Source organism: Scyliorhinus torazame, chromosome 3 (genome assembly GCF_047496885.1).
Source record: "Scyliorhinus torazame isolate Kashiwa2021f chromosome 3, sScyTor2.1, whole genome shotgun sequence".
In the NCBI taxonomy this organism is placed as follows: domain Eukaryota; kingdom Metazoa; phylum Chordata; class Chondrichthyes; order Carcharhiniformes; family Scyliorhinidae; genus Scyliorhinus; species Scyliorhinus torazame.
The window spans coordinates 146,523,014-146,536,226 of NC_092709.1; the positions used below are offsets into that span (position 1 = coordinate 146,523,014).

General features: G+C 46.8%; 1 protein-coding gene across 1 annotated transcript in view; it reads right to left on the reverse strand.

Moving 5' to 3' along the window:
- Window positions 1–13,213, reverse strand: part of LOC140409398 (collagen alpha-1(XXV) chain-like) — a 595,770-nt gene that overhangs the window by 39,984 nt on the left and 542,573 nt on the right. The window contains exon 3 of the mRNA XM_072497845.1: window positions 133–177. Within this exon, the coding sequence (XP_072353946.1) occupies window positions 133–177 (45 nt within the window). The remainder of the gene's footprint in view (window positions 1–132; window positions 178–13,213) is intronic.

The window sequence follows — 13,213 nt, forward strand, 5'->3', positions numbered from 1 at the left end:
TCAATAAAGTATATGCCTGGCTAGGTATAATGGACTTAATGTGAAACATCTTCCAAGACTACCTTTGTTCTTTAATGACTAAATACCAATGTGGAAAAATGGCAACATTTTGAAATCAAAGTTGAGACTTACCGGGTTCTCCATTCCTACCTCTTCTGCCTCGCTTTCCTGGAGGGCCTACAACAACAAGACAAAGGTTAAGTTAGATGTTGCTCACTAAACAAATATACTGAACAACATTAAGCAAGTAAGCAATCCTGTCCCACTCTTTCTCATCAGTCAATGTTTTAATATAACATCATCCACAGTACTAAGATCACAGTCGGCACTTTAATAGTTTTTGATCTTGGGTATAATGTGCCCGGAGATGTTGAATTTCCACAAACTTAGTGATCACGAATACAGAAATGTCTCACCAGAATTGCCTAAGGAATTGTAATTGCTCATGGATTTAGTCACATATTTTCATGGAATATTGGGAAAAGGTAACCTCCCTTCTCAGATACCTGCAATTTCTCAAATTTAATTTGTTGCATCTACTTTACCTCACTTCTCTCAGAACAAGACTGTTCCTTGCAACTAATGGCAAAATAATAATGTTGTCCAAGGAAGAAGTTAACAATGGTACACAATTTGGAATGAAGAGGTACCTTTGCTCCACACACCTTCTAACACTACTATGCAGGGCAACGTCCATTATGTATTTTTATTGACAGCACCCTTCCCCTGAAAAATAATTGGTAGACCATTGGTCGTCCTCAAATGATGGTCCTGGACATAGAGTGCAGCATTACCTTGGGTTTGGGATAAAGATAAACACAAACCACGGAACAAAAGAAACATTACGTAATTTGCTTCTCCAAAAAAGTGGCAGAAATACAAATAAAATAGCTAATGCAAACTTTGTGGCTGTAAAAGGTGTAGTCAGACCCCATTTGGAGTATTGCGAGCAGTTTTGGACTCCGTATCTAAGGAAGGATGTGCTAGCCTTGGAAAGGGTCCAGAGGAGGTTCACAAGAATGATCCCTGGAATGAAAAGCCTGTTATATGAGGAGCTCTGGGTCTGTGCTCTTTGGAGTTTAGAAGGATGAGGGGGGTTCATATTGAAACTTACAGAATACTGAGAGGCCTAGATAGAGTCGATGTGGAGAGGATGTTTCCACTAGTATAAAACACTGGAACCAGAGGGCACAATTTCAGACTAAAGGGATGATCCTTCAAAACAGAGATGAGGAGGAATATCTTCAGTCACAGGGTGGTGAATCTGTGGAACTCTTTGCTGCAGAGGGCTGTTGGGAGGCCAAATCTTTAAGACAGAGATAGATAGGTTCTTGATTAATAAGGGCATCAAGGGTTATGGGGAGAAGACAGGAGAATGGGGATGAGAAAAATATGAGCAGTGATTGAATGGCGGAGCAGACTAGATGGGCCAGGTGGCCTAATTATGCTCCAATATCTTATGGTCTACACTGGTCCACAATATGCTGTCTCTATTCCTGTAGAACAGGTCAGGAATCAGGGGCGGAATTCTGTGGGAAGCGGTGGGTCGGGCAACTCCGGCGCGAAGGCGTGGCATGAATCGTCCGCACCTTCAGGGGCTAGGCCGGCGCCGGAGTGGTTTGCGCCGCGCCGGCTGGCGTGGAAGGGGCTTGGCGCCATGCCAACCGGCGTCACAGGGCCTCCGTCGGCCAGTGTGAGTTGGCGCATGTGCGGGAGCACCAGGGTGTGCTGGCATCATCCCAGCGCAAGCGCAGGGGGGGTTCATCTCCGCGTCGGCCATTGCGGAGGTCCACAGCAGCCGACGTGGAGCAATAGAGTGTCCCCACGGCACAGGCCCGCCCGCGGATCGGTGGGCCCTGATCGCGGGCCAGACCACCGTGGGAGCGCCTCTCGGGGCCAGATCCCCCCGCGCCCCCCGAGGACCCCGGAGACTGCCCGCGCAGCCAGGTCCTGCCGGTAAGTACCTACTGTAATTTATGCCGGCGGGACCGGCCTAAAACGGCCGGCCACTTGGCCCATCGCGGGCCGGAGAATCGCCGGGGGGGGGGCTGTCGCTAGCGGACGCTGACTGGCGCGGTGCGATCCCTGCCCCCGCCAAATCCCGGCGCCGGAGAATTCGGCAGCCGGCGGGGCGGGTTTCACGCCGCCCTGGCGATTCTTCGACCCGGCGGGGGGGTCGGAGAATCCCGCCCCATATTCCACAGCACCTTTCAGCTCCAAATTTCACAAGTATGATTATCATCGACAAGGCGCCATGAACCCTCTCTCCTTCAAGTCACAATAGTCTGATGGGGTAGTTTTCCAGAGTTCATTTTCAACCGACCAACCATCAATACATAATTAATCTGGTCCTCTGGAAAAAGGATCAGCTTTTTTGCATGCCTGAGCTCTTTGTACCACTTTTAGGATTCAGTCACTTTTAACTCGCTCATACATTGTTTCGTCAAGAACTTCTAGAATTCTCTTTTCCTTTTTGCTGCCAAACAGAAAACCAATTTTTTGTTGAGAGTTTTGCTGGTTTCACTTCACACAAATTCAGTGAGTTCCTCTTTCTGTCTTGTCCGCATTCTCTTTGTGTCTGTATCTGTGTTCAGATCCGCTTCTCCCTTCAGCTCTCCTTATTGTCTGCCACTCTTCTTTGTGTCTGGCCATAAGGCTTCTATATCTTAACTCCCTTAGTGTTGGTACAGCTTCCAGGTCAAAGGTTATCTGATCATAGAGACCATTATTCAGGAAAATTACAATCCTTTATAATTCATGCAATCTCATAAACATTCTTAAAAACAATTACAGGTTCCACACACAGTATAAAGAAATGTACAGCTTTCCTTATTGTATTGCTTCTGAGTCAAATATTGCCACAACTATCAAAATGGGGTTCCAATAGACAAGTGATTAGGTGTTCAAAACTAAGAAAGGGATGGACTAGAGCCAGGGTCAAATAGTAGAGAATGTAAAACACATAAGGATAAAATGTATGGAGAAAACAATTTAGCATGACAGATAAGGAGCAAAGAAATTCAATCTAATGACAAATGGGGAAAAGACTAAAATAATGGTAGGGGATAATACAGGAAAACATAATGGGAAAAGGAGTATTAAGTAAAAGTTGTTCTGTCAAATTGAGAATATTTATTGCAATGCATAGAGTGTGGGAAATATATTGGCGGACCTGGAAGCAATTATTTTACAGGAAGATCTAGACTTAATGGCATTACCAGAAACTAAGCATGAATGGAAAATAAACATATGGGAATTATAATATATTAATAAGGGTAGAAAATAGGTGGAGACAGAGTGACAATATTTGTAAGTGAGAATATGAGATAGTTGGTGAGGTCTAGGAAGGGTGGTAGGGTACCGGACCAAACCCTGTTTCTGGACACTGGGATCAGGGCGCCCATTCTCGTATCAGCCTCCCCGAACAGGCGCCGGAATGTGGCGACTAGGGACTTTTCACAGTAACTTCATTCGAAGCCTACTTGTGACAATAAGCGATTTTCATTTCATTTCATTTCAAAATGGCAGCCTGATACCAGTAATTGCTGGGAAGCCAGCATATTCACCGCTATGCATAATTTTGCATAGCAAAGGTCTGTAAATTCCATTATGCGATGGTTCCAGCGCCAGTGCGACGCAGTTCCGATTCTCCGCTGGCGGCCACCCTTTACACATTCCAATGGTTTTAGATTCCCATGGTTAATTAGAGAGATTAGGAATCAGTTTTATAGAAGGCAGTGGGTGGAATCATCCCAGAAATCGGCAATATCCAATGTTGGGTGGCAAAAGCGCATTGGACCCGACGATGTCAATGGCAGACTTTTCTGCTGTACTGTGCAGCACATAGTGCAAAAATTGTGCGGGCATGGATTTTATGTCAGATTTTACGTTTATTGGCATCTGACTGTTCCACCACGTCATCACCTCAGTGCTTCAGTAAGCCGAGCAACATAATTAAAGGCCACCCCTGCATGCAACTAGCACACTTCAGGTCAAAAGAAGCCACTAGGAAGACATGGCTTCCAAACCTAGGAAGCATACATCCCCGAAGATCACCAACGCCTCCCTCGAGAGCTTGCTGGAAGCAGTGGATGCTCACCACGATGTTATGCCCCCACGCTCTGGACAAAGACACTCATAATAGGTGACCAATCCATCATGGGCAGCACAGTGGCCACTGGTTAGCACTGCTGCCTCACAGCACCAGGGACCCCGGTTCAATTGTCTGTATGGAGTTTGCACATTCTCTTTGTGTCTGTGTGGGTTTCCTCTGGGTGCCCTAGTTTGCTCCCACAGTCCAAAGTTGTTCAGGTTAGATGGATTGGCCATGATAAAAATTGCCCCTTCGGGTCAGGTAAAGGAATAGGGCGGGGGATTGGGCCTAGGGAGCATGGCCTTGCTAAAGGTCGGTGCAGACTCGATGGGCCGAATGGCCTCCTTCTGCACTGTAGGGATTTTATGGGATGGTGGCAGTGGTGGTCAGTGCCAACACCCTTCAGAAGAGGTCAGCTATTCAGTGATGCATGAGGATGAATGATCTTGTCCGTTCTGCCAGGGTAAGTCACTCTTTTCATCACTCTCAACTCACACACCCATCACACATGCACAGAGATCACACTCAATGCCAGCTTAAGGGACATCACCATGAACTCTCTCACACACATCTTCATCTCCCCTGCGGGTCATGTCCTCATCACCTCCCTGCTCCCATTTACCATCCACACATGCCAGGCATCCTTATCATCTGCCAAGACACATGTCCTGTTTACACTCTCTCCATGCAGGCCAAGCTGGTACACAAGAAAAGGGAGAGATCCTTGAAAGATGCACGCCTTTTGAATCTAGTCATACATCATGCTGTTCTGATATCATGCCACCATGTGTTAAAAACCCCGTTGATGTTATTTGTGAGAGTATCACAATACGCCCAAGGATAACTTGAAACACTGTTTTTTATTGGTGTGCATTTGTTTGGAATTGTGTGAGGAACCAGTTCAGTCATTGTGTAAACAATTAATAAAGAATATTAATGAAAAGAAAAGAAAAAACACAACAAAAGACTAATATACACTATGACGCTTAACGTATGTGAATAACTAAGCACACCGTATTATGTGAAGTTATCTCTTGTTCCCAAAATATGCCTATATTCTCTGAACTCACTGACATTCCCTCTTTCCCAAATCCAGTTAATAGTTGCCACACAATACCGCTTCGGTGACCACATCTGGGAAATCGTCTCTTCCTGGTTCAGCGAAGCACAAAACTGCATCTGTTAGGAGAGAGTCTCTGTTTTCTGCTGAAGCTCTAAATGATAGCTAGAACTGGCCTCCATGGCTTGGGACACAAATGGAACTGGCATGCCTGCTTGTTTGATGGAAAACTATCCACCCCCCCCCCCCCCCCCAATGAGGGTGGCAACAATTATACTGTGCACTCCCTTTGATATGCCCCTCTGTGAATTCTGCTGTCTACCTCATTCAAATTCCTTGCCTTTTGAAGTTACCATTTGCATAACCTCACTGATCTCTGGTAAACATTGGCCTGATTTATCACACCAGCGGAGAATTGGGACTGGAGTTAGGTGTGAATCTCTCTCCTTAACCATGCAAATGTATGCATGGTGGCAAGCTCGCCGGATTCCGTTGGAACCCTTCTTTGATGCAAACCACAATGCCAAAAAGTACTCTTTCTGTGATTGACAGTTCCTCACCACATCAAAAGGGGCTAAGTGCTTTCTGTTGTGAATTAGCTGCTTTTGATGTGACGAGAAGCTGTCAAACATAGCAGAAACTCCTGGCCAGTATCTATGAGGACTATAAGAATAATGCTGAAAAAGCTAAAAAGAAATATGACAAAATAAAGGGTTAAAAGCAAGAGGCAGTATGAGAAAGCAATAAAGGGGAATGGGAGTGTGTTTTACAAGCATATCATCACATTTATGAAAAGCCAGATAGCAGCCCTGAAAGGAAAATGTTGATGATTTGTAATTGCTCAAAAGATTTTGGAAGCATTTCACAGGTACTTTCCATTAGTTTTTACTGACGGGAGGGATATTGGAATAGAGGTAAATCCTATATAGTTCTAATCGAGCGGAATGACATTATGGTGGAAAAAAGGGAAAGATTTAACTAACCCAAGGAAAGACAAAGTATCAGAATCACAGGAAATAAATCCTAGGATCCTTAGAAAAATGAGAAACAAAATTGCCATGGATCTAGAAATTATATTTTGGGGACCGATTGACTGTGTATGTTTGCTTGAGGACTGGAAAATGGCCAATGTAGTACCCATTAAAAAAAAAGGGTAACAGAACGAATCTGGGGTGGGATTCTCCGACCCCCCCGCCTTGTCGGAGAATCGCCGGGGGCTGGTGTGAATCCCGCCCCCGCCGGTTGCCGAATTCTTCGGCACCGGATATTCGGCGGGAGAAGGAATCGTGCCGCAGCGGGCGGCGAGACCCTCCTGGCGATTCTCCGGCCCGCAATGGGCCGAAGTCCCGCTGCTGGAATGCCAGTCCCGCCGGCGAGAATCAAACCATCTCTCTTTCCGGCGGGACTAGGCGGCGCGGGTGGGGTCCTGGGGGGGGGTCGCGGGGCGATCTGGCCCCGGGGGGTGCCCCCACATTGGCCTGGCCCGCGATCGGGGCCCACCGATCCGCGGGCGGGCCTGTGCCGTGGGGGCACTCTTTTCCCTCCGCCTCGGCCACAGCCTTCACCATGGCTGACGCGCAAGAGACCCTCCCCCCCCTGCGCATGCTGGAGTTTGGATTTAACTGAACAATGCCTGGGGCTACCTCCAGAGTTTGGGATGAAGGCCACCAGCAAACTTGGATCTTGGAACACCACAGCAGTAGGTGGTGGGAGCATCTACAAATGGATCTTCCAAATTCTGTGTCATCAAGGAAGTCCATCTTCCAGCCTCAGAGGGTTTCTGGAGACCCATCGTCTTTCTTCAACAATGGACCAGTGATGTTGGGCGCCTTTTCAATATGGCACCCAGATACTATGGCAGGATGCCCTCCCCACCACAGAATATGGCGCGATACCCCTGGGTGCATAATTAATTTGGTCAGGTCTGGAACACACCTGTTCCCGCCCTTGCCACGGGACTTATTCTGCTCTACATTACCATAATATGAACAAAACTTTATTCTTCCTTTCAAAGGCAATTATGGATTGCAATAAATTCTGGCCTAGCCAGCGGCACCCATTGCCCGTGAAAGAATTTAGAAAACCATCCCCTTTGCAGCTGGCAGCCTCTGAACCCTTACAGCTCACAGATGTTGAAGCATTTTTTATGACAATAGTGCTAAAGTAAGTTCTAATAATGTAGTAGCAGAAGGAACTAATGAATAGAGAAGACTTGCTCATTGACATTTTCCTTGGAGTAAGACGCAGGGGAATTGCGCCAACTCATTTGTTCCTCTGTTGATCCTGAAGAATTCCTGAAGTTAGCTTTATGTAAATTATTTTGGTAGGTTGCCAATGTTGTATTGGCTGTACTGTAGTGTTCACTTGAATGAGAGGGGATGAAAAATCACTGCTAGTGCAGAATTCTGGCATTTATACCAACAAAACAAATGATCACGGGTCACTAACTGCACAGACAAAACTATGAGCTCTCTTTACCTCCAGGCAAAATCTGATGGTGAGAGAGAACTTTCGAGCACATCACAAATTCATTATATTTGCCAGAATGAGACATTTAAAATTTAAACACCATCTGCCACTCCAGAAACACCACTTGCATTCAAATCTCCCTTGAATGCCAATAAAATTCTGGCATAACTAATGACTAGCTTTGTTAAAGTGGTTATGCGGAAAATGTAACATCTACCACACTCTTTACCACCCTATTTGAACACTTTTGCTATTATTTAGTCCTTTTACTGTCTGGTGGAAGGTTGGGACAAAAATGGTCAGAGTTCCGGCTTAATTCCCATTGAATTTTCACCACACCCGACTGGAGACTGATTAATTTTGGGGGGGAAATCGTGTTTACTGAACTATGAACTTGGGCCAGGTTTGAGATGGAGGGACATCGAATAAACAAGTGTTCTAAGTTTGGCTCCCAGTCAGTGTGCGTGAACGAACGGTCTCGTTGTGATATTTGAGTTCCTAGATCTGTTCGTCATTCAAAATTTCACTGCTTAGATGGGAAGGGGTAAAATAAAAACCTGTTTGATTTTGCCTCCTGAGCCACATATTGTTTGGCTGATGGGAGCGTAACCTTGACTGTTCTTGAGAAAACAACAGTGCTGGAGCAGAAGGTATTGTTTGAGGCAAATGGCTCAGTGTTGCAAGTGGAGACAAACTGTGAGCATTTCTGATGTGTGTGTTGATGCAGGTGTGAGTTCTAATCCATGAGACAGTGATCCTGTAACAATTTTCCAACATTTCCACTTTTCCCTCATATTATTTGCTCCAAACAGGACATACTTTCAGTCTTTTCCAAATGGCCCAGAAATTTTCTTCACAATTTATATGGGGGCAAAATTCAACTCCTGCAGTTTGTTTTCTGCCTCAAAAGTGGGGGAGGGGGCCAGAAGCTGAAAGTACTGTGGGGACATAATTACCAACCTACTGGCACCCTGATGCCATATTCAGGCGGACCTATAAATAGAGAGTACAGGTGGCACGGTGGCGCATTGGTTGGCACTGCTGCCTCACGGCGCCGAGGACCCGTGTTCGATCCCGGCCACGGGTCACTGTCCTTGTGGAGTTAGCACCTTCTCCCCTTGTCTGCATGGGTTTCACCCCCACAACCAAACGATTTTGCAGGGTAGGTGGATTGGCCATGCTAAATTAGCCCTTAATTGGAAAAAAAGAATTGGGTACTCTAAATTTTAAAAGAAATTTTAAAAACAAATGGTGAGTGGAACATCAACACGAATCAGGCACAGGCCCCAAATACGATAAAAATTGGGGTCTTACACCGACTGCAAGATCCTGATGTAAAATGTAAGTAGCATTGGGTGGAGCTTTGAGCAGTTCCAAAAGTGGGGCTCTTGGTCCCACGTAAATACTGCTGGTTGTTGCGTCCTCCCATCCCACCCCAACTTTGGCTTCATCATCTCACCCCTAGGACCAACCTGTGGGCCAATTTGGCATCACAGCTGGCTAGAATTTATCAGGCCCTCAAATCAGGAGTTGCATTAGGACGCCCATTTTGGCTGGAGCTTAAATTTCCATTCAAACAAGGCCAAATGTGAAAATTGGCTCAGAGGCAGTTTTAAAGGCTTACTGACCACCACCTCCGCTGTGGATACTTCAACCAAACCAAACTGCCAAAGAAAAAGCAGTGGCCCCAAAAATTTAAATACAAAACTCTGGGAATGCCAGCCAACTTTAAGCTGGGCGGAAACTAGCTGGAGAAATGTTCACGAGACCCAGATGTTTAAAACCCTCCCAGGGCATTTCTGCGTGAAAAACATAATGCCTCAGCCCTGCCTTCCACCCAGGAGTTAACATCCTTACTATTATCTAAATTAATGTGACAATTGGAAGATTAAAGGCCCAGGTCCAAGATAAGCTTTACATTGGGTTGGATTCTGGTCCCCAGCGCATGTTTCGTGGGCGAGCACCATTCGTTGGTGGCGGGATTCTATTTTCCTGCTCCTTGTCAATGGGATTTTCCATTGTAACCACTCCAAGCCACCGTGAAACCTGTTGGCGGGGGTGCGTTGTCAACGGGAAAAGTGAATCGCGACGACCGGAGAATTCTGTCACTGTTAATGTTCTTTCACATATTGGATATAATTTTCCCAATAAATGACCAAGTGTCAGGTTCTGACTGAAGAATGGCATTAAGAGAAACAGCAAGGCTTTCTCTCCAGACCTTTGTCAAAAAAAAGTAGGGGGTTGTATTTTGCGGCATCACTCTGGTGGAGCGGGTCCTCATAAAGCCTGTGAGCCTGGCTACACAGAGATTGGGTCGCCCTTCAAAAAGAATGCCAACCTCAAAAAGAAAGTGAAGACGCCACCCCCACTGCCATTTCCGGCACTGGGACTTCAGTGCCCTCCCCCCACCGCCATCACCTGTCTGGGCTTCAATGCCCCACAACCGCAACCACCATCACTGGCATCCTCACATACTGGGAAACTCCCTGGGGCTCCTTGAAGGCCCCATTCCCTGTCCCTGCTCCTCTGCCCTCCCCCTCACCATGAAAACCTCGCTGTGTCAATCTGGAACTTCCAGGTTTGCGTTGCCATGTTGCCACTCTCATGGTACCCTTGCCATGTCTCTAACCACGTTGGGACTACACTGGCCTTTGCTCCCCTGGGGTGGTCATCTCGACTGCTGGAGAGAAGTAGTGAATCCCACAGCTGGACAGCCCAGGAAGATATGATGGCATTATGGGGGCGATTCTCCGAGCCCCGCGCCGCGCCGGAGAATCACCGCAACCGCACCACGACGCCCTGACGCCGGTGCGCGATTCTTCGAGGTGCGGAGAATCGGCGCCATTTGCACCGGCGTGTTTGACGCAGCGCCGGCCGCGCCGATACAACAGAGTCCCGCCGGCGCCGTTCACCCCTGGTCGCTGCCGGCGGGAACTCTGCGCGTAGGGTCGGGGGGCAGCCAGTGGGGTGGGGAAAGCGCTCCTTCACCGGGGGGGGGGGGCCTCCGATGGGGTCTGGCCCGCAATCAGGGCCCACCGATCGGCAGGCCAACCTCTCCCCCCCCCTACTTTGTTGAGCGGCCGGCCCTTGAATCCCCACGCCACGTTGCACGGGGCCGGCGCGCTGAAGAAGTCCCCCGCGCATGTGCCGGTTGGCACGGTGCCCATTTGATGACGGGAAGGGAGGCGTGAACTGCTCCAGCACCATGCTGGCCCCCTGTGGGGGACAGAATCGGTCATTCTCGTGCCCGTTTTGCGCCATCGTGAAACGCGACGGCATTCACGACGCCGCAAACACTTTGTCTCCATTTTGGAGAATCGCCCCCTATAGTTATTCAAATCCATGGTAATGAGGGTGTGAACCTGATTATTTCACCGGCGGGTGGCAAGGAAGATCTTTTTCTTACATCTCCCTGCCACAAATCCCGTTAAAGCCCTCTCGCGAGTGTTAGCGGCCGTAATGGGATTTGCACCCGCATCGAAAGGGAATCAAGCGGGCCAGCAAATTCCCCCCCCCCCCAGTTGTATCAGCAGGAAACCAAAACTTTAGTTTCGGATTAAGATCAGCCAACCAATCACATTGTGGCAAAGAGGTTGGTTAACCTCAGTCCAAAGGAAAGCCATGCTTAAAACATTTTCAACTGTATCCCTAAAAATATCTGCAGAAATTTATACTTCAACGTTTACCATGAGCAGAGACCGATTGCCTTGTTGATCCACTCCATCATTAAATTATCTTGAGAGAATGTGCAAGATCTTGGCTATTCCAGGCCACATACTGTAGCAATGGTAATTTTAACACCATTATCTGTAGCATTAAGACACTGCTGAAGATGTATTGTTTCATACTCGACGTTCAAACTACTGTCACCCATCCAAAATGTCTGACAGCACAACATCATGCAGAGATTTTGGAATGGGTGCCTTGGGGTTGTTTTCGGCTTACACTTCATTTCCTGCCAATGCAATAAAATGGATTATCACAACAGACTGTTTATTTCCTTGCTTGCAAAGGAAATTGAGAAATTCATCGTGGCTAAAAGATGGAAAGAACGAGTGGAATGATTCTTCTTGTTAAAACCTGCCGGTATGGATTCTGGATAGCATTCTTTTCTCCGGTAGCTGCTCTTATTCCGATAGGAACCAGACCTCCCCCAATTAAACGTTTCAAAATGCAAGGAGCTACGCTTGATCGTCTTGGTACTTTCAAGTCCAAAAGCCGTCATCTGCTGGAATCGTGCAAACATGTTATTCCAATAAGGTAATTACAGGGTGCAGGTGCTACATGACTGCTGGCTTGTAAAAGAATGTTATTACCTACGTTAATCATGGGATTTACCTGATAAAACTGACAGCTAAACATTTCCCCGTACAAAGAATGTGCTGTTAAGTTGCAGGTAAGGGACATGTCTTTTCAACACTGCATAAATCTATCTGAATTATGTATTATATCCCATTCATTGCTTAATATTAATTTTGGAGTCAAGGGCAGTCGGCCACTACAGCCGAGTCAACTTGCACTTTAAAAAATATATATAGTTAAATATTAAAGTTTTCCAGCAAAAGTTGGGAAACAAGCTCTGATGCAGAGCATCGCAAAGGGTGGAGAAGCTAGTGGCTGCTGGCAATCGGGGGTTTCATTTCAGTTTAATGTTCATGAATATCTACTGTATTCATTCCTTTGGAAGTATGTTTAGAAAAAAGAATTTGAAAGCAAATATTAACATGGCAGCTTTTATAAACATTAATCGGTAACTAAAGTACTGTAACTCAGAGTTTAATGTGGCTATGTGTTCTGGTAGTCAATCATTAGATCCAAAGACAAATGGCCTGGATTACAAACCCATTTCTTTTTTACTCTGCGTTTTGCTAATTCCTTGTCAAGTTGATATTCTTTCTGAAGGAAGGCGCTGCTCCATCTTGGATGGTAATAGGGAGGATGCATGTAAATAGTGAGGAAGAAAGTTATAATAAACAAGCCTGATGAGGTCACACTACCTGTTCTTTGCTCCTGGATTGGTGTTTTTTTTAATTTAAAGTACCCAATTCATTTTTTCTTCCAATTAAGGGGCAATTCAGTGTGACCAAACCACCTACCCTGTACATATTTGGGTTGTGGGTGAGACTGACGCAGACATGGGGAGAATGTGCAAACTCCACACGGACAGTGACCTGGGGCCAGGATTAAACCCGGGTCATCAGCGCTGTGAGGCAACAGCGCTGACCATTGTACCATTATGCTGCTCTCAGCCACAGGGAGGAGGTGGCATAGTGGTATTATCACTGGATTAGTAATCCAGAGATCCAGGGTTATGTTCTGGGGTCCCAGGTTCGAATCTCACCATGGCAGATGGTGAAATTTGAGGGCAGCACGGTAGCATTGTGGATAGCACAATTGCTTCACAGCACCAGGGTCCCAGGTTCGATTCCCGGCTTGGGTCACTGTCTGTGCGGAGTCTGCACGTTCTCCCCGTGTGTGCGTGGGTTTCCTCCGGTGCTCCCACACTTCAAAGATGTGCAGGTTAGGTGGATTGGCCATGCTAAATTGCCCTTAGTGACCAAAATTGCCCTTAGTGTTGGGTGGGGTTACTG